Raw genomic sequence first — 27,396 nt, 5'->3', positions numbered from 1 at the left:
CTTAAATCTAAAAAGTTGTTAACTTGAAACCTTTCAGAATCCAGCTGATAGCAGCACAGTTTTAATGTTAAATCCAGATTTATAAATATGTCAACGTCTTTAATGTTGCACTACTAAATTATTAATAGCAATCTTCTTGTAACTTACCCCTTAACATAAAATAACAGCTCTGCTATGCTCAACTTTTTCCCAAGAAATTCAGATTTATACAAATCACTGGCAGATAAGAGGACATTTAGCTAAAAAAAGAGGTCTTTTTAAATTATTTTTGCCTACATTCACTGATGTATAAACCAATTCTAAGAAACTGCATTCAAACCTTAACTCCACGTTGAGATTTCCTGATGGGTAATTTATCTCAGTAGTTTCTCATCTCTCTGCAATGCTGCGCTTTTGCATGCGTTGTTCGGTGTGAGTGTTTGTTGATCTGCGGCTCTGTGTTGGCGGGCGGTAAATGGGCTCCCACCGTAGTGGTCTCTGATGTATAATCTCTCTTCGCTTCGCTGGCCGAGGCAGCCGAGAGAGCAGGTCAAAGAGGGCACAGAAAAACCAGTGTGTGGGGAACGTGACTGAATAGATGCAGCCCCACAATGCTCGTCTAGCCCACAGGGTGGGCAGGATGGGGGTCAGGGGGGAGGAATAGGAGGATTGGGGGGGGTTGCTGAGGGGTGTTGACGGGTGGGAGGGGAGGGGAGCCCACACAGTGCTTTCATCTCCAGCGTCCATTTCAGCGGAGGCGTGTGTGTACGTGTGAGAAAGAGAGAGGTAGTGTGATGACTACAGCTTATGATGCCATTATCCTCCTTATTATTTTCATTCAACACCTGACTCCCTGTGCGACAGCTGATTGATATTTAACTATGATTTATGTGTTTATTGTGTAGATGAGCAGAAATCAAACCATGTCCATTGGCTGATTTCTGTATCATTTCTGTTGTGGAGATTTTATAAACTGATAATTTTGCCCTGTTAATTTTTTTCAGGCATTCAGATTTACATCAAGCTGTGGTCTATTTGTGTGTATGTGACCGAGCCAAGACACTGACTGCTTACTGTTTGCTCATCTCCGCAGGGCAACATCTGTTCGTGATGTCGATGCTGAGACACAAACCAACCTGGAACTAAGACAAGGGAACCACATCACACACAACATGGCAAGTCCCCAGTGCACATTCTCAGTACTGTTTAAACTAATCTGTCATATGAGTCACTATTGTCTGGAAACAAACACTTTCACTCTGTTTCCGTTTGTGTTCGCATGCAAGTAACCTAGAAGGCAACATGTTTTATTATGGATTTGTTTCATCATATTTTCAAAAACTCTCTGTTCTGGATGTGTTTTCTGTAATGACAGAAGAAATTAACTTCCCCGACTTCCTCTCTCATCTCAGGTGGATGCAAGGTTAACACCACTGGCAGCCATGGGGCTGGACCGAGGCACTCTAATGCACGATGGTCTTCGTCTCCATGGTGGGGTTGTGTACCAAGGGATCAGAGCTCTGCCTACAGAGAAGAGCCGAGAGACACCTACCCACACCCTCGCTTATAACAGGGATGGTATCCCGGAGCTAATCTACAAGCCCGATGGCCCTCTGGACAGTCGTAAGCCCACTAATGGATACCTGGGCCTCTACAAGGGCGGCCCGCCAGGTCTCCACAAGCCTATGCTGGTTCCTGGAGCTGGAGCTGAAAGTCTGGGCTTGGACCGCAGAGTAGGGCCTGGAGACAAAGCATCTGATCTGGGCTTGGCAAGTGCTGGTGGCAGCTACCTCCGCCTGCCATGGCTCAGCCCTTACCCAGAAGCAAGCATGTATCCCTTCATGGACACATCCAAGTATGCGGCTCTAAACATGTACAAAGCCTCCTTGCTAAGCCAACCCAACCCCTATCTTCCGCAGCACCTGGCCTACCCTTCTCTGTGTGCAGCCCAGGGAGGGAACCCTGCAGCCGCCTCTGCTGCTGAAAGACTTTACTATATGCCCCCCTATCCTCCTTCTCCCATTTCTTCCCCCCTGGTGGCACCCCCCATGAGGATTCCTGCAGTCACAGTTGCCCCCACATCACTGGTACATTGCCAGGACAAGGGGCTTGGTGTTGCACCTTCATTTGCACAGCAGCTCCACCAACCTTCTCCTCATCAGCACCATCAGGCTGCAATGGACAGGGACCGATCCCCGAGCAGGAGCAGCAGACCAGGCAGGCCCCCCTCTAGGAAGGGGTCTAGCAACAATACTAACACCAGTAGCACTAGAGACACCAGTGGTGGGAATAGTAACAGTCTGCCTCCTGATTCCTCTCCTCATGCATCTTCTCGCCTCCCTCAACCTCCCCCACCTCCTGCTCTCATTGACAATTCACTGGATTTACAAAGACCAGTTGCTAGGATCGGACAACCGCCAACCTCCTCCAATTCTTCGATAGCTGCTTCATCTTCATCTACACAGTCCATTCCTCATCCGTTCTCTGTGAGCAGCATGGCATCAGAGCAGCCCTCTCCTGCCCGACCCAGCCCCCACAAACACAGGCAACGAGATGGAGCACCTGAACACAGAAATGTAGGGGCTGAGAGGAGACCAAGCAGGTCACCCTCCAAGCCAAATTTTGAGAGGCCCCCTCACCAAACCCAATCTACCAAAGACTCAGCTGAAAAGCCTTTGGATTTGTCTGGAAGAATACTAGAGTTTGGGCCGTCTCCTAATGGATTTCCAGTAAAGATGGACACTATGGCATCAGGCCCACGTTATGGGCTGCCCCCTAGCAGAGATCTCCTAAAGGAAAACCTATCCCTGTCTCCTTCCTCTCACCCTCACTCTGTGGCCAGCAGCACTTCTTCCAAGGTCCCAGAGAGGCCAGAGATGATCAGCACTTTACACTCCTCCTGGGTTGTACCTAGCCCATCTCCCTCTTCCAACGCACAGCACACACCAGGCTTACCCCCCTCTCCACGGCCTAACCCAGACCTTTCCCAAGCCAAAGGTTCCTCCCCCTCTGTCATCAAACATAAGAGCCTGGAGAGAGTCCTCCCTCAGCAGCGTAGTTCCTCCTGTCCAAGGATAGGAGAGCCCAACCACAATGTTCCCTCCACCCAACACTCCTCTATGGTCAATTCAAGGCCTATTTCCCCTAAACCTAACGGTGAGTGGGTCAAACACAGCCCCAGCCAATCAGAACACCCACCAGGCATGAGCCACCACAGAGAGGGAGCAGAGAAGTCCTCCCAGGCCACTAAGAGAAGTGAAACAACCCAAGATCTACCATCTTACAAAAGGCCCTGTTTGGAGAACGGTCACCCTCCTGGCCACCTTTACCTTCCTCAAAATGATGCCTACCTGAACCACAGTTTGGCTTACGCCAATAGATACCTGCACTACCCAATACCTGATGGCATGGCTCTACACTCCCTACCGATAACAGGGAAAGGCCCAGTCTATCCTCACCCAGTGTTGCTGGGCAGCAACAGCCTTTACCCAACCCACTTGGCAGCAAAACACCCTTTACCCTATCATAACCTCCAAGCTGGTCCAGGAGGGGAATACCTCACTTATAACTCACAGGAGATGGCCCATCCCCTCATGCAGGCTCACCCAGACAACAAGCTGCCAGAAAGAGGAGATGCAACTCTGAAGCCGCGGGGACAGGAGAAATCTCGAGGCGGTATTGAAGAGACTGGTGATGGAAGTCAGTTAAAGCAGGATAGGGAAACAGGAGCACTTGGCGGCAGCCAAAGCAAAACCTCCTTTTCCTCTGCAGTATCCAGAGAAAAGATTGTCTGCATTGACCTTGTACACTCAGACACAGATGTTGAGTCTACGCCAACAGTCCACAAGCAGTCCTCTGCTGAGACCAGCACAAAGGTTAACCAAAATGAATGTTGTCATAGTAACCAAATTTTGACAAAGACTGACTACGAGCCAAAACACCAACAGCACCCATCCCATCCTTATTCAATCCAATCCAGACAGAGCCCCACCCTGAGGCCCAATCACACTGAACGACAGCCAGAATCTCCTTTTGGGAAAACAAAAGTTACTCAAGACACGAGCTGTCCCGGGGTAACATCCAGCACATCCCTAACTTCTCCGGGAGAGGACGCCCAAGCCGAGGAGAGCCAGGATGAACCTCGGAGCCCCAGCCCCGACCCTGGTGACCAAGACCAGAGCACGTTGCGCTGTGCCCGCACATCTGGGTTGTTCAGCTCTGGTAAGGACAAAGCGGACAGAGACCGCCGAGCTTTCCACCTCACTCAGCACTACGCGGAGGTGGAGAAGGAGGAGACGGAAAGCACGGCAGAGACTGAAAAGGAAGACAGTATTGTTGATCTGGGGGAGTCACAAGGAGAAGGGGATGAGACTGAGGACGAGTGTGGCCATGGTTCATCAAGAAGCGCTCGTAGATCCAGTCTGGCCAAGAGGATCGCAAACTCCTCGGGCTATGTTGGCGACCGCTTTAAATGTGTCACCACTGAGCTGTATGCTGACTCCAGCAAGCTGAGCCGTGAACAGAGAGCTCTGCAGGTAAGGCCATTAACACTTCTGTATGTGTGTGTATAAATAGTACAGGATTAATTGGGTAAAAGTAGGTGGTTGGCTGGTTATTTCAACCAATGTTTATACATGCAGGCATTTCCAACATACTTTGAGTTCTAACCTCCACGCAGGAATTAACCTCCATGGGCCAGTGCCTTTATTAATTTGCTGCAAAATTCAGAACACACCCTGCATGAAATTGGCATACACTGCATTTATATGACGGCACAGAGTAATATAAGGGCTGTCATGCTACTGTCCTGTCTAGAGGCTTGACTTTCCCCTTTAGTTTATAATTGTCTTAGAAGGCTGGTGCAAGGCCAGTGGAGGCCCTCTATCAGGGAGAGCAGTTCAAAGGTTAACCAGTGCTGCCTTCTCTGTATGTTGATTAGTGAGCAGTCATTGTAAAGGTTATTTCTGTGCGTGCGTGTTTGTGTGTCCGTACATGCCTGTCCTTGTGCGACTGCCTCGGGGCTAAAGCATGTGTTAGTGCTGACTGTGCTGTAGAGCTGCATACTGTAGATCCAGAGCATGACTGTAGAAGCCCTACAGTTCACACCGCCTTTGGCAATGCTTAACCCCCAAGGTTAGGGGCGGTGGAGGGCTCAAAGTGTGTCTAAAAATCCAGCAGCTGCCCTCTTCAGGGTTCCTCTTAGGCTTCCTGCATGCACCCCCATTCACCAGATGCTATTCCTCCCCTTGATGGCCTATACTACCTTGCGTGGCTGCTGTACTAGTTCATAATTCTCCACATCTCACTGCTTAAAAGACCCTAACACATATCTTATTTCATGTACGAATGCACAAGTGCAGAAAAGTCCCCGACTCTGAGCTATCATCCCCCCTGTCAGTCATTTCCACAATCCAGCTATTCATTTTTAGCCTGTTATCTCCGATTCCTCATGTTCAATGTTCAGCATAGAAACGCAAACAAACCCTATGCTTTATTACTCACTGGCTCAGAGGCAGATATGTTAATAGGTTGCACATGTCTGTCTGTGTCTACGTTGTGAACGCACCCCTAGAAAAACTGTGGTTTTGTCTGTGTCATGCTTGTCAATGCACAGCTGCAACACAAAGCTATCAAACGCTCAATTTCTGGACGTGTAAAAAGAACGGATGAGGAAGTGTGTTTGGGGAAAAAAAAAAAAAAAGAGACAATTTAAACTGAATTAGCATCATCAATCATGCTTAGAATGAAAACCTTGTTTTGATTATCTTTTTTCCAATTTGTCACTCATGCAGTTCAGAAATTATTTGATAGTTTTGATGCTCTGTTAATTGACCTGTTGCGTCTCTTTAATTTGATTGTGTTATTTTGTGGGATTGTGGCTGCCTATTGTGTGTAAAGAAACATGTGGAGAACATAAATTCTTAAAAGAAAGATGAAATGATGGACAGATATATTGAGCCCCCCCATTCTAATTGCTTAGATGGAAGTCATATCACGAGAGGGGAGTAATATAAGTCAACCTGCAGCTAACTGGGAGGTCAGTTCTTTACATTTCTTATCACATCTGCCTCTGATGGGCTCTGTCTCTTTTGTACTCTGTATCGCCGCACACTCCTTTTTTCCCCCACTCCCTTCTTTCCTCTTTCTTCTCTCTATGCCTCAGGGCTTAGATGTATATGTTTCCTAGCTATGTTTATGTTTCAGGAAGGGAGATGCCAGGACTTAAGCCCCAGAGCGCATGGACTCACAGTGGCTGCAGTAGTCTAATGTGTCTTGATGCCATGCTTGTGATTTATCTGTCTACCTTTTTTGTCCTGTGTGTGTGTTTGTGTGCGTGTGTGTTTGTGTGTGTGGGTTTTTTAATTTCTTTGGCATTTTCTTTTGATTTTGTGACAATGCGATTTCTGACGCAATTTTTTGCTTCTGTAGCTGTTGAGGCCAGATTGAGGCTTAGAAAGGTGTGTGTGCGGCTCGGGCAGACGATGAGTGGTTTTCATGGGGTTTTTCTTCTGCATTTATGTCTGTGTGTGTGCGCACAGCGGGCTATGATGCGGTTCTCGGAGCTGGAGCTGAAGGAGAAGGAGGGCAGCGGTGTGTGTGTGTCTGCCTCAGCAGCGGCAGCAGGACGGGAGCTGGCAGACGGCCAGCGCAGAGAGCGAGTGCTGGAACACTGCCAACACACCACCAGGCAGGGAGAGAGGGAGGGTGAGTAACCCAGCACCACACACACACACACACTTTTCGTGCACACACACACACACACACACACACACACACACACACACACACACACACACACACACACACACACACACACACACACACACATGCATCAACTCTGCAAATGAACACACGGGGAAGGGACACACACAGACAATAGATGCGCGTACACTCGCACATGCACTTGCAGCAAATGCTGAGGCAAGACCGGGTCACTCTAAAAAAAGACACTCTTCCAAACACACACAGATTCAACACACACACTCACATGCAAGGCAGTGCGAGCGAACGAGCCAGCGAGAGAGACAGAGAGGGGGAGTTTTATTTTCAAGAAGTCTTTTGTGCTTATCTGCGCCGAGAGACGATCGAGAGGGAGGGCAAGAGGAGAAGAAGGGGGGAGATTGCGTGAGTGAGAGAGAGAGTGAAAAGGGGGGGGGGGTGGACTAGTGGGTGAAAGCGGATGGGAGAGCGCAACGGAAAGAGAGAGAGGGAGAGAGGAGGGGGGGAGGCGGAAGGGGAGGAGGGGGGGTTGGTTGCGTTGGCTGGGAGCCCAGCTGTGTGTTGGAGCGAGGCCGCGGCTGACGTGTGAGCCTAATTATGGCATGGAGAGAGACAGAGAGGGAGTCGAGGAGAGGGGGAGCAAAAGGGGGGGAGGCAGAGTCACGCTCAGTGTGAGAAGGGCGTGGTGCGGTCATGCCGTGGGGGAGGACAGGGAGAGGGAGGAGGGGGGGAGGAATGGGAGTCGCCGTGCGCAGCGAGTGTGCAGGATGTTTTCTTGCCTTTCCTCGTTTGGAAGTGTGAGCGGCTGCGCTGAAGCGTCGGCCCGCTGGCTCAGCTCACATCAGATTAAAAAGTCTTTACCCCATCAAAGTTTTACTGCCTGTCTTTAAAGCAGAATAAAAGCTGGCTGGTGTTTAACTGGCATTCTCCCTCTGTCAATCCCTCCACCCCGCCTCACCCCGCCCCCTTGTTCCCCTGATCTCTTTCTGTCTGTCTGTCTGGTTTGCGGTCTGTCTGTCTGTCTGCCTGCATTCTCTCCCCGTGCCTGTGTCTCCCTTTCATCTTTTCCTGCTTATTTTCCCTCTGCCCACTCCCCCCCCTCCTCCCTGCCCCTTTTCCATCTGTCTGTCTCTCCTTCCCTCAGGTGTCCAGCCGGCATTCCCAAACAACCGAGTTCCAGTCCTCCAGAGGTGTGCAGGCCAGAAGGAGCCTTTGTCCCCAGGGCACGGAGCTCGAGATGGGGTCAGAGGAGCCAGCCAAGGGATGCACAAGGATGGAGCCAGAAAGGGGACAAGGGAGTCTGAGGGAGGTCATTGTGTTCCTCCTACTTTGACACCGATAAAAGGATACCCTGATGAGAGAGTGAACCACAGTTTCGGACTCAACAGAAAGCGTCCGCTCAAATTCGAACAGGACGACTCAGAGAGAGAGGAAGAGGAGAGGCTGTCCCACCCAGAGAAAAGAGCCAAGATTTGTACTGGTGAGAATTTCCTCAACATGCCTCCTCACCCTCACGCCACTTCCATTTTCCTCGAATTCATCCCCGCTCCTCTCTCCCTTCATCTGCTCTCTATGTTTGTCTCTAATTCTGCCCGTTCTCTCTCGCCCCTTCATCCTGTGTTACGCTGAGCCCCGTCTCATCTCTCGCACTCCAAAAAAAAAAATCTGTTTCTTTTGTCGCCTCCTCCTTCCCAATCAATTCCACCTTAAACTCGCTCCATCACAACCCCCGCTCTCTTCCCCTCCCTCACCACTCTCTGTCCCATCTTTCGCTCTGTGTGGCAGCCAGCGCGGAGAAGTGTTTAATCCTGCCTTTGAGCGGAGTGCGAGTGAGAAGCGGGGAAGAGGGACAGCCATTCTCTCCCTCTCTTCTTTCAGCTCCGTCGTTCCTCCGCTGCGCTAACCCACCCTCTTCAAAGCTGCTCTTTTCTTCTCTTTTCATCTCTTTTCTTTTTTCCCTCATCTGTTTGGGTTCCCTTTTTTTTTTTTCTGGCATGCGGTATCACGCTCGCTCTCCCCGGCACTGGCAGACGAGTCAAATACTTGTCCCCCATGAATTTAAAGGGGGCAGATCTCTCCCTCGGCTTCTCTAGTCTTTATTGCTTTGTGTCTCTTCTGACTTCTCTTCCCCTTGTACTCCTCAATCTGCCTGTTTCACATCCTTCTCTGTTCCTCTCCTGCCAGAGTGCATGTGTGTATAATGTAAGGCTTAGAGGGGGTTTTACAAGCCATAAGAATGTAGTGATTAATGGCCTTTGTTCCTTGTACTCAGTAGTCTGTAGTTTGGTTTGGATGTACTGCACATACAATAGTTTTTCATTGTTACCGAAACTGACATTACTGACTTTTTCAGAAGGGGAGAGTCCAACTCCGGCACTTGGAGATTAAACGTTTGAGATATAAGCTTTAAGATACGTTTCTGAGTTCTTCTATTTGGTTTTATGAGAAAGTGATGATGTCTTTTAAACTGAGTCAAAACTAGATTATGAACAGTTGCATATCTTAAATCAAGGTTTAATCAGGACAAAGTCAGAACATGCTTTTTTCTGTGTTTTTGTTTCCACAGACGGGCGCGAGCAGGCCTGTCCCAGCGAAGACGAAGACGACGAGGTGCGAAAGCTCAAAGTCTGCATCGAGCTGAAGGGACTGAGACTCAGCAAGCCCGCTGCCGGCGCAGCATCACCTGACAGGTTTCACATCAAACAGGAGAGGCCGTGGCCCCAACCCAGACTGGTGCCTCCGACCCAGAATGTGCGAGAGCGAAAGATTAGGGCCGGCGAGGCTGAGGACAGAGCTGCAGCACAGAGAGCCGAGATCAACAGGAAATGGGGCTGCGACAAGCTGCTTAATGGTAAGAATGAACCGTCGGCTATGCAAACCGCCGCTGTATCTGAGTTCAGCTAGGGTAACGGAAATCTATCTTCGGCTTATGTTTCACTCTCATGTTGAGCGGCCTGTCTTTTCGGGGATTTCCCGTGAGCCATAGGTAGGAGGGGGGGCAGAGGAAGCGGAGGAAATGAGGTAGGGGTTACTTCCTCTTAGTGGAGGAAAGTCTCTCTCTACGGAGAATAAGAAACAGGACCTAGGGACTAAAAGCCAGAATGTCCCCTTCCCTTGTGGTTTGGGGTATTTTGTTCAGCTGCTCTGAAGCGGATTCTGTAAGAACGATGAAAGTGCTCAGTAAACGAGGGGAAGTGGCTGGTGGAGATATGCGTGGGCAGGTGTAGTGTGACTAATGTGTGATCAATGATTTTTCTTTCTCTTTTTTCCCCTCAAGACCAGTCACAGGGAAAGGAAAGGAAGGGAGTGTGTGGTGCATGTGCGTGTGTGTGTGTGTTTTTTTGTGGGGGGGGTAACTTATTAAAACCAGGGCTTTCCCTTATTCATGTGCCCAAACGGAGGCTGAGGGAGGCACAGACGAAGAGAGAATGAAAGAGCAGGCGGGAGATCAGAGGAAGTGAATAAAGCAGAGAAGATTTTGGGTTTTATATTTCCTGCAGGAAACGCAGGCCACTGAGTTCCTTTTTCTTTTTTTTGCTTTTACCTTTATAGATAACATCACCCTGGCAACAGCTATGTTTTACAATCAATATGGTTATTTCTCTGTGTCTCTGTCAAAGCTGTCTCCTATTTTTTCCAGGATTCCACTTATGAGATAAAACACTTTCATTCCTGCTTTTCTTGAAGGTTTTTCCTGCATCATGGGTTACATAGAAAGTGCATGTATAATCGATATTAACGGGATGTGTGATTTATTCTTTCCTCCTCGTGGTTCTTCAGTCTAAGATTGATTGAATGTGCAGCTCAAGCAGATCAAACCAAGATCACATTCTTGAGTAGTAAAAATGTTTTTCAATGATCCTTATGAGTGAAATTATTTCCATTGAGCTCTTAAAGTGCGTCTGACTCTGTGGTTTTCAAGGGCAGGGTTTAACATTCAGTGTAAATTTGAAGTATAAGAGGCCAATATTAGAAAGTCCCTCATTTGTTTAAGTAGATAACTCATGGTAGTGTCCTTGCTGCAGTGAATAACTGCACACAACAGGGTGTTTATGTGAGCCTGCTTTCTTCGTGCTAGTGTGTGTTTTTATTTATTTTATATTTTTCCCGAGCGAGAAGGCATGCTGCGCTCCCAGACAGCTCTATGCACTCATTAATAAACCAACAGAGGGTGAGAGATGGCCTTGCAATACCTTCCCATCCTCCCCTTCCACCGAGCTCTCACACTATCAGCCGCTCACTCTGCCTCCCTCTGCCTCCCTCTGTCCTCTCACTGTAGGAGTAGCTGCTTCTCCCCTTCCCCCCGGCCAAGTGAAGGACAGAGCGCAACCGCTGGGCCCCTTCTCAGGTGACCGTGGCCTCAAGGAGCCCAGGAGGGGCCCCCCTTCGCCTGCCCCAGAGCCGTCCATGGGAGGCACCCCTCCCCTCAAGTCCCGTCGTCATAGTGACACCGACAAACCCAAGGGCAAGCGGCCGTGCAAGACCAAACACACCAGTCAGAGGGAGCGGGAGAAGAAGAAAGAGGCCACACCTAGCAGCCCAGGCCAGCGGTGTGCAGCTGATCTGGGAGCAGCTGAGGATGACAAGGTGAGTGCTGATAGGCTGTCTGGCTGCGATACAGGCGCCTGGATTTCTGTAGCAGCGGAGTGTGTTTCAGTATGCCTGTCGGCGCCTCTGATTATGCAGCTGGGAGAGCAGGAGGGAGGGAGTGAGGGAGAGAGGAAGGAAGTATGTTTACAATGTTTAGAGTGCTGCTGGAGCTTTGACCTCCTTGTGCCCTTAGTGGCTCCCCGTGGAGCGCCTGCGTGCATGTGTGTTTGTCTTTGGCCTTAATTGTTGAACGTGTTTCATCGCTGCTGTTTTGTGTGTAGGTGCGTGCCACAGGCCGTGAGTGTATGTGAGCATTCCTGACATTACAACAAAACCCCAGAGCACTTATACATCGCACTTGGTGCCTACACACACACACACACACACACACACACACACACACACTCTCTCTCACTCTCACAGCGAGGAATGTGGCAGCCGTGGTCGAGCGTATGAAGCACCAGAGTTCAAAAGAGGGGGAAAAAAACGAGCATGGGGAAAAATTGAGGAAAAAAAAAAAAAGAAGGCTAGTTGTTTTCCGCCCACACTGCTCTCCTCTTCAGCCTGACAGCTGCTTCTACATGGAATTCCACTGAGAGGGCACGCACTATACACACACAGACACACATAGACGCACACACACACACACACACACAGAGGCATGCAACTCCCTGTCTCTGGCGTGTTGCGCTCCGAAGGCTGTGTTGGTTTAGCGGTTAAAGGAAAGTGGCGTGCCAACCTGCAGTGTTTGGGGTGTGAGCAGTTGGTGTGAAAACTGTGTGGGTGTTTTTTTAGTGATGCGTAGTGCGATACGTAGATGTCAAACGTAAACCAAGTAAATGGACAATCCATCTTTCTGTATTTCATCCATATGTGGACAGTATATAAGAGTACAAGCCATAAAAGGAAAAGAGAGGGAGCCATTTTTGAGCCTTCTGAAATTCTGATTATCTTACGAGATAGATTTCAGTCACATGGTGATGATGTCGTTAAGAGTTTTCTTTCGGGGACTTCAGCTTTCAGTAAAAAACTAGAATAGTTTGAGTGAGTTTCCCTCGTATTTGCACAACTACAGTACATTCCCCACTAAGTGTGTGTGTGCGTGTGTGCATATGTAAGTGTGTAGTCTATGCATGTGCCCTTGAGTGTCCGTGTGCGTCTGCAATGTGACAGTAGCTGTAACACTCTCCCTCTCTCTCTCTCTCTCTCTCTCTCTCTGTCCCTCTCCGTCTCTCCTCAGCTGAGCGAGCAGCGCGGCGCTCTGAGGAAAGGAGCCGCCTCTCCTAATCATTATCCCTGCTCTCCAGTCAAGCCCTGCTCCCCCGCCGCGCTCTGTCCGCCCTCCCTCCAGCCCCAGGCCAACGGCAGAGCAGGCGCTGTCCCTCCAGAGGCGGTGGGGGCGCACAGGACCCCCCCTGCCGAGCCCCCTGCAGTGCGTCCGATCCCGCCAGAGGCTCGCCGGCTGATCGTGAACAAGAACGCCGGGGAGACTCTGCTCCAGAGAGCCGCACGACTCGGCTACGAGGTAATGGGATTCGCTCAAAGTCATCCTTGCTCCTTATCACTTTCTCTCTTCATATTTTACACTCTTACACTTCATCTCTTCCAAATCTGCGCTCTCTCTCTCTTCTTAAATTGAGCTCATTTTCTCCCCCTACTTTGTTCCCGTCTGTGACTCTGGCAGACATAGCTCGACTCCAAATTGTCTTTCCCCATCTTCTTCTGCTCTTGCATCTCTCCTATCTTCCTCTTTTTAGCTCCTTCTTTTGCTTTTTGAATCATTTCCTTCTATTTCACCCTTACACACGCTTTGTTCTTCCCCTACTCCATCTTTTTCTGCTCCTCTCGCCGCTACTCTCTCTTTCTCTCTCAGGTTTCCGCTCCCTCCCTCCCCCCTCTTTCCTCTCAGCGCTCTCTTTCTCTTCCTCTCTTTGTGACTCAGATTGTCGTTGGCACCCCTCCTCCTCCTCCTCCTCCTTCCCGCAAGCACATGCACACACACACACACACACACACACACACACACACACACACACACACACACACACAGACACACACTCCCCCTTCGCCTCCCCTCCTCTTGCCTCGCTCCGCTCTCACATCTCATTAATTTTCCGTGAGGCGAAGTGTGACACACGCACACACACACACACACAGGCGAGCACACACATACACAAACGTGTGTGTGTGTGCAGACAGCATGAGGGATCGGTGGGATCATTATACGGAGACTGATGCTCGCTGCCTCTCTCCAGCATCGGAAGTTTTTTTTTCCCTCAGTCTTTGTGCGTAGCTGCCGATCGCCCGCTCCTGAACCAAATCCTCTCGTTCTCTGCGTGTACGCGAAAGAATGAGATCCACGTATGCTCATGAAACTCCCATCGCTCAGAAAGCTTTTAATTAAAGTTGGATGGCCTGCTGTCTTATTCCCCCGTCCTTAGGCCTAAACGTTTCTCCCCCCTTGTTGACAGATTTTACAAATTGATTTATTGATCCAAGTGGTTTTAATGCCACTTGAGCCGCAGATCGTGCTACGTGTGTGTGTGTCCACTCCTCCTCTCACCCGACTTTGATGCCATCTTTGTGTGTGCGTGATCATTTTTATCACCAGCAGAGGTATCTTCACAGAACTGTAAATAGGTGTGGGTATCTTTTGTTGCTCATTAACCGGTTGCTTTATGGTTGTGTGTGTTTGTTGTACACGTTTATGATGATTAGGGGTGTGCGTGCGTGTGTCTGTGTGTGTGTCCGTGATTATGTGTGAAGTGTGTGAGTCAGAGAGGGAGAGAGAGCAAGAGTGTGAATGAGAGGTAAGCACTGGGAGTATAATCGCGTTCTAATGGCCCTCTAATGTGCCGTGGTGACTGTGGTTAGCAGCGGCGGCGGCTGTTTTTCTCTCTCCCTCGCTTGCACACACACGCACACACAGATGCACTCGCGCGCACACACGCAGGGTGCAGCGCAGCAGCAGCAGGGTTCAGTCAGCCGTGCTGGAGAGAAGCTGGCTCGTCTCTCTGATTTATGCGTCTCTCTCGAACGTTTTTTCCCTCCCTCTCCTTTTTTTTTTCTCTCCCCCTTAGCATTTTTCCCTTCCTGCGCTCCGCGTGTGGAGAGGGGAGGGAGGAGAAAACCTGAGACTACACAAACAAGGCGCTGACCGCTGCGCAAACAACACCCCCGCCTTCCCCTCCTCCCCCCATCCCTCCCTCCCTTTCTTTCTCTCCCTCTCCCTCTCTCTCTCTCTCTCTAGCAGGAAGCTCGTCTCTCACTGCCTGTGTGTGATAAGCCTGGGGCAGACCCCTGGGGCTCCCACACACACTCACACACACTCAACCAAGCACATACACACACAAGGACGTGCGCAGAGAGACACACCAATTTATGCATTCAGCACCACACACACACACTTGCATACAAGCCTGTAGACGCACAGAGAGCTTGTCTCACGCTGGTGTTTTAGCGCCGCAAGCTCCGGGCTTATCACACACAGGCAGAGAGATATGAGGGCCTGAGAGACGGAGGCACGCACACACACAAACACACACACATACGTGCACAAACACACAGTGCGCATGCTGATTACAAGCACACACAGAAATATGCACACAGAAACACCGGTTATGACCCAATAAGCACATGCACAGGCATCCTGATGTGTTCCTCTCCATATGCTGCACGGAGTGACGAGTCTCGCTACTCGCTGCTGTCGTGCACCCACACAAACCTGCACATGCAAATTCCAAATCAGCTCATGCACACACACATCCTACATGCTCAGTTCGAGCACACACGCCTAAAGTCAGAGACACACTTTACCCTTCAAGCACACACACAGGCATCCTTTCCCGTGCAGACCTGCACACGCAGGGCACAGAATCACGTCATTCACACATGCGTGTAATTTAACACACGCGCACCGTTCTGTGATGTTCCCGATGCCCGGGCCGACACTGTGCATATTTCATGTTCGTTTAGTTTTGCGATCCGTGCCTCTGCACACGAAAGCCCACTCTTTCTTTTTTCCTCCCTCTGCTTTTATTCTCTCGTTCTCTCTCCCTCGTCTGCCTCGCTCTCTGAGCATTTGAAATGGTAATGAGGAGAGATTCTGCGGATGTCTTCATCCCTCTCCCCCTCGTGCCGGGGCCCCTCAGCTCTGCCCATTGAAGGCTCAGATAAAGGTGCAATCTGTAATTTATTCTCCTCACATGAATCACTTCTGATTTTCTCTTCCGAAACCATGTATGATCCAAGGAAAGTGAAAAACTAGATTGCATTTTAAGTGCCCAGTTAGACCTCTATTTATGATAGCATAAATTAAAGGCCAAAATTGGGGTAATTGGTAGATTCGCTTGAGGACTTAAAATAAATTCAAACTGACTTTTAAAGTTCAACTTTGGTGAACTTTGACTTGCAAATGTGTACCTTTGACCAAAGCGGTCTTGCTGAGCTGACCTTTTGAGAGAACTGAAACCAACGGTCAAAAGTAGAAGAAGCTGTCCCATGGTTGTTAATTTTAGAACATGCAGCAAACTATCAGCAAATTTTTACGGTGCGAGCCCACAGGGGGGCATTTGAAAATTCACCCCCTTTCATTGTGTATTGTAACTTTCCAGTTCCCTGATTATAACATCCTTGGAAAGCTAACCACGCAAACCAAGCTAGTGGTGCCCCTTGTTTACAGCTTTTCTCTTTCATTATGTCAAAATCATACATACGATGATAGACGAGAAACCCCTAAATTTTTATAGAGTTATATTTTTTGGGCCTTTTTTATTGCCTTTATTTGATATGACAGCTGAAGAGAGACAGGAAATGTGGGGAGTAGAGAGTGGGGTAAGACATGCAGTGAATGGTCGACCGGCTGGGAGTCAAACCGGCGACCTCTGCGACGAGGACTGTAGCCTCTATATGTTGGTCGCTTAGACCGCTAGGCCCCCAGCGCCCCTTAAATCTGTCTTTTTACCCTGTCAGCGACTTAGCTAGCTAGTTTTCTTACAGACTTTTAGCCAAGTCATGGCTAGCTTGGTTAGATACTTTAGCTAGCTAAAGTTATCGCATTAGTATCACTCTACATTCGCCTGTATTGGACAGCTGAAGAGAGACAGGAAATGTGGGGAGTAGAGAGTGGGGTAAGACATGCAGTGAATGGTCGACCGGCTGGGAGTCAAACCGGCGCCCTCTGCGACGAGGACTGTAGCCTCTATATGTGGGTCGTTTAGACCGCTAGGCCACCAGCGCCCCTTAAATATGTCTTTTTACCCTGTCAGCGACTTAGCTAGCTTGTTTTCTTACAGACTTTTAGCCCAGTCATGGCTAGCCAGCTAGCTTGATTAGTTACTTTGGCTAGCTAAAGTTATCGCATTAGTATCAGGCTACATTCGCCTGTATCAAATTATCTTGTCAACCATAAAAGCTCATTAGCTCGCCCCATGAGTAGTCATTATGTGAATTAATTCAGCTCTTCCATTTTTCTAGCGCTGAATAGCCGTATATAGAGCGGGGGGAGGGGGGTTCAGTTCAGCATCAGTGCAAGATTGATTAACCTTACTGGGTTCATTTGGGGCAAGATTGACAGGCATCCTCTGTTACCCCAGCACACTCAATCCACAACACGCTACTTCCTATACACTCTCACGCACACACACAAACATCCGCACGTTACCCTTGTCTAGGCACGCACCCACTCTTTACCGCTTAGTCTGTTCATCGCATGGGAAAAGTCACTCATGCGTTTACTGCTACATGTGATACGCTTTCACATACACACACACACACACACACACACACACACATACTGACACACACACACATGCACGCACTGTTGTACGCGAGGAGCATACAAGGCAGCTCCGCAAGGGGTTAAATGTCTGAGTGATGCATTGATTGCAGGCGAGCGCAGGGAAGCATTCTAGAGAGGGAGATTAGAGGACGGAGGGAGAGAGCGTGAGAGAGGAGGGAGGGAGGGGTTGGTGTCTCATTTTACTGCGGAGGAGTTTGTGTGTGTGCGTGTGTGTGTGCGTGCGTATGTGTGTGGCTGTGTGTGTGTGGCGGGAAGCCAGGGCTCTCGTGCTAAGCTCCTCGCTCTCTCCTAGCGATATTAAACACGGCTTCGGAGGTTTAGTGCTACGCCTCCTCCACAGCCACACACACATGCACATCGGCTCCATGCGCGCACACACACACACACACTCACACACACACACACACATACACATACACATACACATACACATACACACACACACACACACTTAGGCAAGCTGCATATCAACACTCCCTACCCGTCAGTCTCTCTAACACTTGCTCTCATTCACTCACACAGACAGACACGCTCGCACACACACACACACGGAGTGAGTGGAATCCCCCAGAGGGGAGCTTCGGCACAGCGCTCCTGAATCTCTCTCCAGCAGGCAAACAGAGTGTTGGCAGTGAGCGAAAACCAGTTGGAGCGTTGTCCCAGCCCCCCCTCACCCAACCCTCCACCCTAGTTTCGCTCCTCTTCTTGCACTTTTTTCTTGCTCACACTTGCTCACTTTTTTCTTGTGATTCTCCTTTCCACTTCTCCCCTTTTTTTTTTCCTTCTTCATTGTTTCTCCTTCCTCCCCGGCTCAATCGTCCTCTGTTCGTTCCTATCACTTCACTCCCCCCCCCCCACCCAACCACCACTACCACCACCACCACCACCACCACCGCCGCCACACACACACACACACACACACACACACACACACACACACACACTTCACACTACCACTACCACCCAGCCTTTCATCTTTTGTTATTATCAGCTGCAGCCCAGAGGACAGCCCCGGCAGATTCCATCCACAGATTCATTAATCTGTCATCTGTTGGGGTGTTGCCTCTGCTCTTCTCCCGTTCTTCTGCTCTCTCTAGCTTCTCTTCTCGTCCCTCTGTCAGTCTGTTTTTCTCCTTGCTGCCTTTCCTTTCCTTCCCTCCATCCGCCTGCACTGAAAGAGAGAGAGAGAGGGAGAGAGAGGGTGAGATAAACACTTGGACTCGACGGCAGGCTAGAATTAGCATAGAAATGGAAGTTTGGAGTCATTCCCCAGGTTCAGATGAGCAGCTTTCCTCCCCTCGGCACAGGACTGTTAGCAGGACAGAGTTTGCGTGTCTCTGGATGCATGAGCCTTGCATTCACATATATATTAATATATGTGCGTTATACATATATATATATATTTAAAAAAACATTGTTTTCTGTTTGTTTTATCTGTCCGATCCCACACTAAGTTGCATATCAAAAGGAATAAACATACCTGCAGTGTTGAAACACACAGTCCTCTAAATTGGACGGGCCTGATATCAACACATGGCCGGACTCCTATCTCCTCTCTCTGTTTTAGAAACAGCAGACGCAGCTCCAGTCCAATAAAAACCAGTCTGACTACTTAGTGCTGGATGGCCAACTGTCACAGCCCTAGACCAGAGAAAATGCTTCCAACTCTTAAGCGCCTCTATCAAATCTCTTTGTTCCGCTTCCATTACGCTGTGTTCAGAGCCCAACCATCGAAACTGGCTGCCACAGTGGCGTCAAGGCCCAACCATGGCACACACACACACACACACATACACACATACACATACATACACACAGGCACACAGGCACACACACACACACACACACACACACACACACACACACGCGCACGGGCACACACACAGGAGTAGAATCTGGCAGGCTAAATACAGTTGAGTCACACTTAGTCTCCTCGATGTGTTTTGGCGCCAGCGTTAGCATTATGGAGCATTTGCGAGCGAGTGTGTGTGTTTGCCCGACACAGGAACACACTCAGTTCCTCCTCTCCCTAATTTCTCTCCCACAGGACGTGTGAAGGGAAGGACTGTTTGCTTACGCGTCTGCTCCGTCTGACATGTGTGTTTGCTCTTGTGTTGCTTGGGTTGTCGCCACTAAACCCTCCTCTTCCTCTGTGTTGGCTCTCTTCAGGAGGTGGTGCTGTACTGTCTGGAGAACAGAGTATGCGAGGTGAATCATAGAGACTACGCCGGGTACTGTGCTCTCCACGAGGCGTGCGCTCGTGGCTGGCTTAGCATCGTCCAGCACCTGCTGGATTACGGGGCTGACATCAACTGCAGTGCACAGGATGGCACCAGGTAAGCAATCATTCATATGCACACACGATCACAGGCACTCCTGCTTGCATAAACACGTCCCCCCCTTGCACAATGACAGCATTTCTGCTGCTTTTTCCACATGCTCTTAAAGGGCAAGCCAGGACTTGGTCATCAATCAAATCACTTGAGTTTGCACATAACACTCATGGGATTGATTTTATGTTGGCTTGGCGAGAGCAGTGGTTTGACCGCTTTGATGCAGTTTGGAATGGGAAAGGCTAGCGCTCTCATTGATGAGCTATTAAAATTTATTCTTGGCCTCCTGTTCCAGGAGACCGTGCACAGGTCTTTAAGGTGCATTGTGCTGCATTTATTAGCCATTACAATGTTTTTGAAATTCTTACTTTTACTATTACTATTTAAATTTTACTGGGTATTAGATGCTGCCTTGAAAACCATCATCATGTTAAGTCTTGATCTGTCAAACACCAAAGGGAAAATTAAGCAGCAGCAGGGATGTGCAGGAGTAGCTACATGTAACCTGAAGGAGAAGAAGTGTTTGATGGGAAACTTAAAGTAATACGAGTCCTGACACAGAGAGGGGTCTACCTGTTATAATAGGCAAAAGTCCCAGGACAATAAAACACTCTGTTCCTCGTGATGACCTATTTTCTGCCTGTTCCTGTGTGTTAATTGTAACATTTGTGTGCTCAGGCCGATTCATGATGCTGTGGAGAACGACCACCTGGACGTGGTGCGAATCCTGCTCTCTTATGGCGCTGACCCAACCCTCGCCACATATTCAGGCCGGGGTCTGCTGAAGATGACCCACAGTGACAGCATGGAGCGCTTCCTCACCGGTAAGATCCCAGCTGGCTTTTAAATTTAGTCACAGACACTGGAACAAAAAAAATCCTAAGTCATCCCTGCTGAACTTTGGATTTGGGTACATATATAGTACTTCCAGATTCCCCCATCTTCAGTCATCAGGCTCCTTTTCATTCTTAATCCAGGTTAGGCTGGTCCGACTGTTTGAATCAAATCCTATCATATGGGTGTGGTCTGGGGGATTTAAGGGCGTAAATGCCAAATTCCACCAGATCCGTGTCCGGTCTGTCTCTGCTCTGTCACGGCACCAGATCTGATAGGTTTCTATTCTAGTCAATGAGTTAACTTCCACTAGATCCGCTCCGTTGCGTCCCGGCACGTCTGATCCAGCATGCCGGAGCCCTCCGGATCAGATACGCAAGACTTCAATTTTTGCCAGTTGCTGGAGCACAACGCATAAATATTGGGGAAAGGAAGTCAGGCACCAAAACAAAATTGAAGCATCCGGTTAATGTTCAGAATTAAACAATCTGTTGTCGCCAGATAGTATTTCTCTTAACTACGACAACAAACCGTCATGATGGGCGGAGCCAGGCCTGGAGTCAACAGGTCAGAGGTTGTCAGGAGAAGAGGAGGATAATCCTTGAGTCAGTAATTACAGTGGGAAAACCATGGTCCCGTGACTCGAGCTGTATGGAGGTCCTGCTCAGTACAGCTGGAGTCACAAGACCAAGATTGACCGGACACAGATTTGGTGAAAGTCCAATGCAAATTTTGTCCATTAGAAATAATTCTGATATTTTATAATCTATAAAGAAAGATGAAAAAAAAAAACAAGCAGAAGCAGCAACTGCACGTAATCCACATGCAATTTGTTTTTTGAGAAGGCTGGTTTTATTGAGCGTAACACAGAACATGCAGTTGTATTCATTTATGAGTGAAAGTTTCTCATTTAAAACCTGCTTCTCCTTGGACATTAGTCCTAAACTCCCCTCCAAAATATCTGATCCATGATGATAAGTCTCAAACTGAACAGATGCATTCACTTTTTTAAAAATTAGCCTTAAGGTTATACTATTTGTCCATGATTTGCATTTATCTTTCCTGCAAAAAAACAAACTAGGGATGTAGATTTACCCTGTCCAGAAAAAGTAGAAGAAGGCAGAGTTCTCATCGGTCACTGCTCGGTAGCTGTGAATGAAAACGCTTGGAGATAAAATGTGTTTTTAGACAGCGGATACATCTGAGCGCGGATGAGGTGGATAGAGGTTAAATGGTTAAAAGGACAGTTACCGACCCAGTTCCCATTCGTCCTCCCTCTTGGCTCATTCACTGTTTGCTGTTCTCTCTCTGCTCTGACCTCTGTGCAACCTGTTGGTCTGAGTCCCTCTGCGCAAATCCCTCTCCTCCCTACCGCCGCTACGAGACATGTCCATCTCTGTCATCCTGTTTCCCCCCTGGCAGCCCCCCGTCCCTCCTCCCTCCTCCCTCCCCCGACCACCTGTTAGACAGGGAGTCTCAGCCTGCCAGGGTGCGTGCTGCTGCCTCTGAGCTCCTCTATCTGGTTACTTAGCAACGCCAACTGTGTTTGCTCAGCGTACGTGCGGAAATGGGCTCCGCTCTGGCTGGAAACCGCTTTTGTGTGTGCGTGCGTGTGAGTGCCTGAATGTGTCTTTTCACTAGAGCCTGACATGGTCTGTATTCTGGGTGTGTGTGTGAGTGTGTGCCGAGAGGAGTCATCTGAATGTTTGTTAAAGTTGAGAGAGGCAGCGAGTTTGTGTACAGGAGGAGGAAATGAGAGCACACACACACGCACACACTTCCTCTGAAACCAGCTGCTTAATATTACATGAACATCTAACAAGCTAAAACCGATTATCTGAGACACGCCAGGGGCTTTGGAGGAAAAGACGAGACGAGGCGCAGGAGACAGGAAGCGAGATCAGGGTGAAAATGAACAGGTGTAAGTTCACGGTGAACAGGTTCGCTGCGAAAGAGGGAGATTTATACGTCGACAAATGGAAAGGTGGTGTTGAATTTTGAAGAGAGCGTGAACGGATGGATCGATGGCTGCTAGATTGACAGAGCAAGGAGAGAGGGAGAGATAGAGGGGAGATCGAGCAGCGGAGAAAATGAGCGAGAGCGAACGATCGCTGCCCTCCCTCCACCTGGTCCCACTCATCTGGAGGCCGTTAATCCCTCCAAACACACGCCAGACGCCCCACGCCTCAGCACTGGCACAAAGCCCAGCTCTCACTCTGCAAATGTGTGTGTGCATGCGCGTGCTGAAAACACATACACTTTGCTCTCGCTGTGTGTGCTTATCCAGCTCCCTCTGCTTGTTTGTTTCCAGCCTGTGTGTCTGTGTCTGTGTGTGCGTGTGAGTGTGCGTGCGCGCGCGCGTGTGTGTGTGTGTGTTCGCACTCAGCGACTGTGTGTGGTTCTTGTTTGATTCCTGGCAGCCCGGCTCTGAACGGAGCCAGCTCTCACCCAGCGGAGACAGTCGCTCTCCTCCCCCGTGGTACAGCCGCTGGCCCCTGACCATCACCACCCCACCCCCCCTCCTCTCCTCCTCCTCCCCCCAAAACATTTGCTCTGTTTGTTTCTCTTTTCTCTCTTGACACCGCTCCTCCTCCTCCTCCTCCTCCTCCTCCTCCTCCTCCTCCTCCTCTTCTGTTTTACTGTGCTCTTTATCCATTTTTCTGCTGTAGACTTTAAAGGGCAATTGTATTTGCCTGCTTGTCTGTCCTCGGGGTTCTGGCTCTTGAATAACAGGCTCTGCTCCTCTCCTCTCTCCATAGATTATTTTGCCGACCTTCAGGGCCGCTCGGATGACGACCCAGGGATTTATTGGGAATTCTATGGCAGCGCTGTGTGTGGTGAGTACTAATCTTGATCGTGCGTGTGTGTGTGTTTAAGTGCTTTCAACATTCTTTCTCTTGAACACCTTAGTGATACTTACTAAAATGAACCCATGTTTTGTGTGTCAGAATCAAGCGAGGAGGGTGGTGTCTATGACATCCTGGCTGACCCTCCAGGCCCAGAGGATGAAGATGAGGAGGATAAAAGGGAGGTGTTTGAGTTTGAGTTCTCTGACCGACCTCTGCTGCCTTGTTACAACATCCAGGTTTCCCTCTCCCAGGGGTGAGCTTTAATCCAAACAGACACACCATCTTCACCTCTCTGCGTGTCCTCCCTTTACCTAAACTTTTCCTCATTTCCTCTTCCAGGCCGAGAAACTGGCTGCTGCTCTCTGATGTGCTCCGCCGGTTGAGGATGTCCGCCCGAGGTTTCCGACAGGCCTTCCCCCACATGGAGGTGGTGACAGTGGCCGAGGCTGAGTTTTACCGGCAGGCATCTTTGTCGCAGCTCTTCTCCTGCCCTGAGGAGCTGGAGGGCTTCCAGCCCGACAGTAAGGACCTGTTGGACCTGGTGGAAGACAGCGCTGAGCTGGCCGCTCTGCTTGGCTCCTCCCTGGAGTGTTTGGACGACCACTGGGACCGTGTGGGGGAAAAACTGAAGGACAAAATTAAGGCTGTGGGCAAGTTAGGCTCGTCCTGACCCCTGAGGCTTCTTCACCTGGACTTTAACCCTTAGTGACTGCATTTTTCTTTAGAACCATCCAGGGGTCATGATGTTTTGCCTTAGCCCCGACCCTTAGCTCCCACAGCTCGGCTTTGAATCAGCACTGGTGCACTGTACAGACGGACTGATCTGCTAGCTGACCGGACTGCTGAAACCCTCTGTTATCTGAGTTTCAGAAGATTTGTGACTTAATAATGGTCTTATTTTTATAAATTAATATATGTATAAATTCATAAATATATATAAATAAATATATAGATAATATGGAGATTTTTTTGGTTCTGATGTTGCTCACGACTCCTCTCTGAGAGACTGTATTTATGTTGTCAGCGGAGTGTGTGAGCTCGCAGCACACTGTGCCTGTGTGTAGCTGTACAGGATAAACTGAGGCTGTGCTATTGAATGTGGTATTTGTGTTTATAGGAAGCACATGATGTCCTGTTTTTTTTTTTCCTCAGACTTTAGCGCTGGCTTTGGCCTCAGGGGCGATCTGTTGTATCTTTTCTTCATTTTAGCGTAAAGGTTCGGCTTCCTGCTTAGTCTGTAATTTAACACAAAAAACTACAAACTGTTTGTATAATAAAGTTTTAAGATAATGTTGATAATTACCCTGCGGCACAGAGCTTGTACATAACAAGGAGGCTACTGCAGTAAAGTCATTTTTGTGTGTTCATTTTTTGTTTTAACTTTGTAATTAAAATATCTCATAATTTGTATTTATATTTTACAAAGAAGTTGCTTTAAAATAAATATACAAACTGCAAGAGAAATCGAGTTCTGTGCCTTTTTTTGCATGTTTTCACTTAAATTGGGTTGTGGGGCCGAGGATGGAAATTGCACACTGCCCAGTAATATACACATTGTGTCCCTTGATTGCCGTGTACTACTTCTGTACGTCTCTGAGATGATAAAATCTAAATAATCCTGTATTGCCATCTCTTGGAATATTCTTGAATTGTCTGTGTCATTCACTTGATCGCTGCAACCAAGAGTGGGAAACCCACCACCTCTAGTTTCCAACCTCTCAGTACTAAAGGCTTGCAGTGCCCTCCAGTGGGCAGAAAGTGTTATTGTTTTTCAATTCAAAGCGCCTCTGGTGCCTGACCAAATTCTTAAAAGGGTATTGAATTTGACGCAAGATATGGCTACAGCAGACCCCAGTTTTCACCCAATAACAGCTTGGATCTGCTTTGGTCCACACGCAACTCTCTGAAAAAGCAGTTTAGATAATGTATATAAATATTTGAATGATCACTTGAATATAAAAGCTGGGGTTCCTACATTTTTATTTGATATCAATTGGAGGGAATGATTTGTTGTCTTCATCAAGGCAGGATCACCAACAGGGCAAAGTTGGCCCTATATTTATGTCAGTATTTGTTAATCTGTGAAAGTTGGCAAGCTATTTTTAATCACAATGTCTTGAGAATGATGATGATGATTTCAGCATCTTTTGAAAAGGATATGTTGTGTTACATTCTGTCTTTTTTATATTACACTGAAAACACCAAAAGACCAAATCACAGAATTAACTATTGAACACAATTTGTGTAACCAAATTGATTTAAGTCACCTCAACTGTTTTTCAAAAACCAAAACTGTCTGAGTGAGTCACGTTGTAGCGATAAGTGACACATTTCTTATATGGGCACCCTGGTTTGTTTTGAGTCATCCTCACATACACCACTCTAGCTGAGAAAATACTTCCCAACAAGTTCTCTATTTACTGCTGTTTGGTCAAGAGTTCATAAGAACCACAACACCCACCGTCATTTTGTGTGTTGAAGACATGAAAGTTCATATTTGTGACTCACTTTTTTAATAATATGTCTTTGTTGAACAACCTGACACGTTCAGCTGAGGTCTTCAGTTTACATGGTCACTCATAAAACTGTAACACAGGGAGCTGACAGATGCATTTGTGGTAGGCTCAGAGAAGACGACTGTTAAACAGCTATTAAAGCCAAGTGAATCACAGTTGTGTGTGATGTTATTGCGGACAGCAGGTCAAATAAAAACACTGTGGGTACAGCACCAATCAGAAATGTTCAGCATTTCAAGTCCTGCCCCCCATAGTTCCTGGACCTTTGAAAAGTTCTACCCCATGCAGGGACTTTTCAGGGGTGGGGGTTTAACTACCCCAGAACTAAATTTAGACCCTGGTTCCTGGTGTCGAAACGTGTGCAGTTCATCAAAAAGTCCCTAATTCCAGGGGAAAGTTCCTGCCGTCAAAAAGCACCATTTGTCTGAGCCGATGGACAGGACTGAACTGAGAGCCACTCAATGACAACAAATTAATCATATTCCTCAGACCATCAGGAACGGGCCTCGTAAACGTCCCTAAAGTCAAACAAAAACGGGTGAAGGTGTGTTCAGTCACTATGGTGCTATTTGGTGAAACAACTTTCAGTTAATCTGAGGTTTGTGGAAACAGAAGTTCCTGTAATACTGGCCTTAAAACACTGCATTACTATGTTTGGTAGTTAGTTTGTATTTGTGTATGTGTATGTGTGTATGGTCCTGTGTGTGTGTGTGCTCCTGTAGGAATAGGTCAGGGACTATAACACCAGTATATATACATGTGTGTGTGTGGCAGAGATGGACCGATTAATCGTTCGGCCAAGTCAAAAGACTAATGAGATAACATGAAATCAGAAGTCTTTTTTTTTTAAGTTATGTTTTTGGGGATTTTTGTCTTTATTGGACAGGAAAGCTGGAGAGAGACAGGACATGTGGGGAGCAGAGAGAGGGGGAAGACATGCAGCAAATGATAGAGGCCGGGAGTCGAACCAGCAACTGCTACGACAAGGACTATAGCCTCTGTATATGGGGCATGCACTTAGACCGCTAGACCAACGTCACCCCAATCAGATGTCTTTTACATCTGTAATCAGATGACATGTTATTAGATTAGGTTCACCAAAGTATTCAGATTAAATTTAATCAGATAACTTCTCAAAATACCTTTACAATGCAAGAACTTGTGCAATCACTGATAAACAAAAGAATTTAAGGTGGTAAAGAAAATCTACCTTGTCTCCCCTCTCTCATCCTCCACCCAGGAATATTCGACTAGAAGGCAACAGTGTGCAGTGGGAGATTTTTAAACCTTACAGCGAGCTACAACACTCCAGCTCCATTTGGGAAAGCCCTGGCTTAGATTGAAACTAGAACCCTTCATGTTGAGAGTTGGAAGATCAACCCATGACGCTATCATGCCACCTGGCAGTGCTAACTTGTCTAGGGGTATTAAGTTTTCACACTAAACTTGTTGTTCAAAATCTAGGTCAAGACTTAAGTTGGAGAAAGCCAAAACACTTTCACTTCAAACAGGGAGGCCCTGGCCAGGAAAGGAACCCTTGACCCTTCCACTGTGAGGCAGCTGTGCTAACCATTAATCTAACATGCCACCTTGCAGAGTTTACTTTCAACTCAGTAGTCTAAGTAGAGATGAGTCGATGAGATGGAAAGGGTAGATAAATGCTACTCATTTGTGTGAGTGCAGACAGTGTCTTCATGCCACCCCTACAAAAGTATGTGGCCCAGTTTGGCCACCCCAATAACAAAGTCTGGTTCTGCCCCTGGTTACATGGGGTT

General features: G+C 48.3%; 1 protein-coding gene across 2 annotated transcripts in view; it reads left to right on the top strand.

Annotated features, from left to right (window-relative positions):
* Positions 1 to 24,728, top strand: part of bcor (BCL6 corepressor) — a 34,181-nt gene extending 9,453 nt beyond the window's left edge. Inside the window, exons 2-14 of one of the 2 annotated variants that reach the window (XM_034693893.1) lie at positions 1,073 to 1,154; positions 1,392 to 4,514; positions 5,960 to 6,016; positions 6,519 to 6,684; positions 7,844 to 8,179; positions 9,266 to 9,550; positions 10,979 to 11,286; positions 12,530 to 12,814; positions 19,259 to 19,425; positions 20,101 to 20,246; positions 23,016 to 23,093; positions 23,205 to 23,358; positions 23,445 to 24,728. In XM_034693893.1, coding sequence (XP_034549784.1) covers positions 1,152 to 1,154; positions 1,392 to 4,514; positions 5,960 to 6,016; positions 6,519 to 6,684; positions 7,844 to 8,179; positions 9,266 to 9,550; positions 10,979 to 11,286; positions 12,530 to 12,814; positions 19,259 to 19,425; positions 20,101 to 20,246; positions 23,016 to 23,093; positions 23,205 to 23,358; positions 23,445 to 23,775 — 5,439 coding nt within the window. In that variant the 5' untranslated portion in view covers positions 1,073 to 1,151 and the 3' untranslated portion in view covers positions 23,776 to 24,728. The remainder of the gene's footprint in view (positions 1 to 1,072; positions 1,155 to 1,391; positions 4,515 to 5,959; positions 6,017 to 6,518; positions 6,685 to 7,843; positions 8,180 to 9,265; positions 9,551 to 10,978; positions 11,287 to 12,529; positions 12,815 to 19,258; positions 19,426 to 20,100; positions 20,247 to 23,015; positions 23,094 to 23,204; positions 23,359 to 23,444) is intronic. The other variant, XM_034693894.1, reaches the window with a different exon arrangement.
* The last annotated feature ends 2,668 nt before the right edge of the window (positions 24,729 to 27,396 follow it).

Source organism: Notolabrus celidotus, chromosome 10 (assembly GCF_009762535.1).
Source record: "Notolabrus celidotus isolate fNotCel1 chromosome 10, fNotCel1.pri, whole genome shotgun sequence".
In the NCBI taxonomy this organism is placed as follows: Eukaryota; Metazoa; Chordata; class Actinopteri; order Labriformes; family Labridae; genus Notolabrus; species Notolabrus celidotus.
This window is presented reverse-complemented; position numbering and strand designations above follow the sequence as displayed.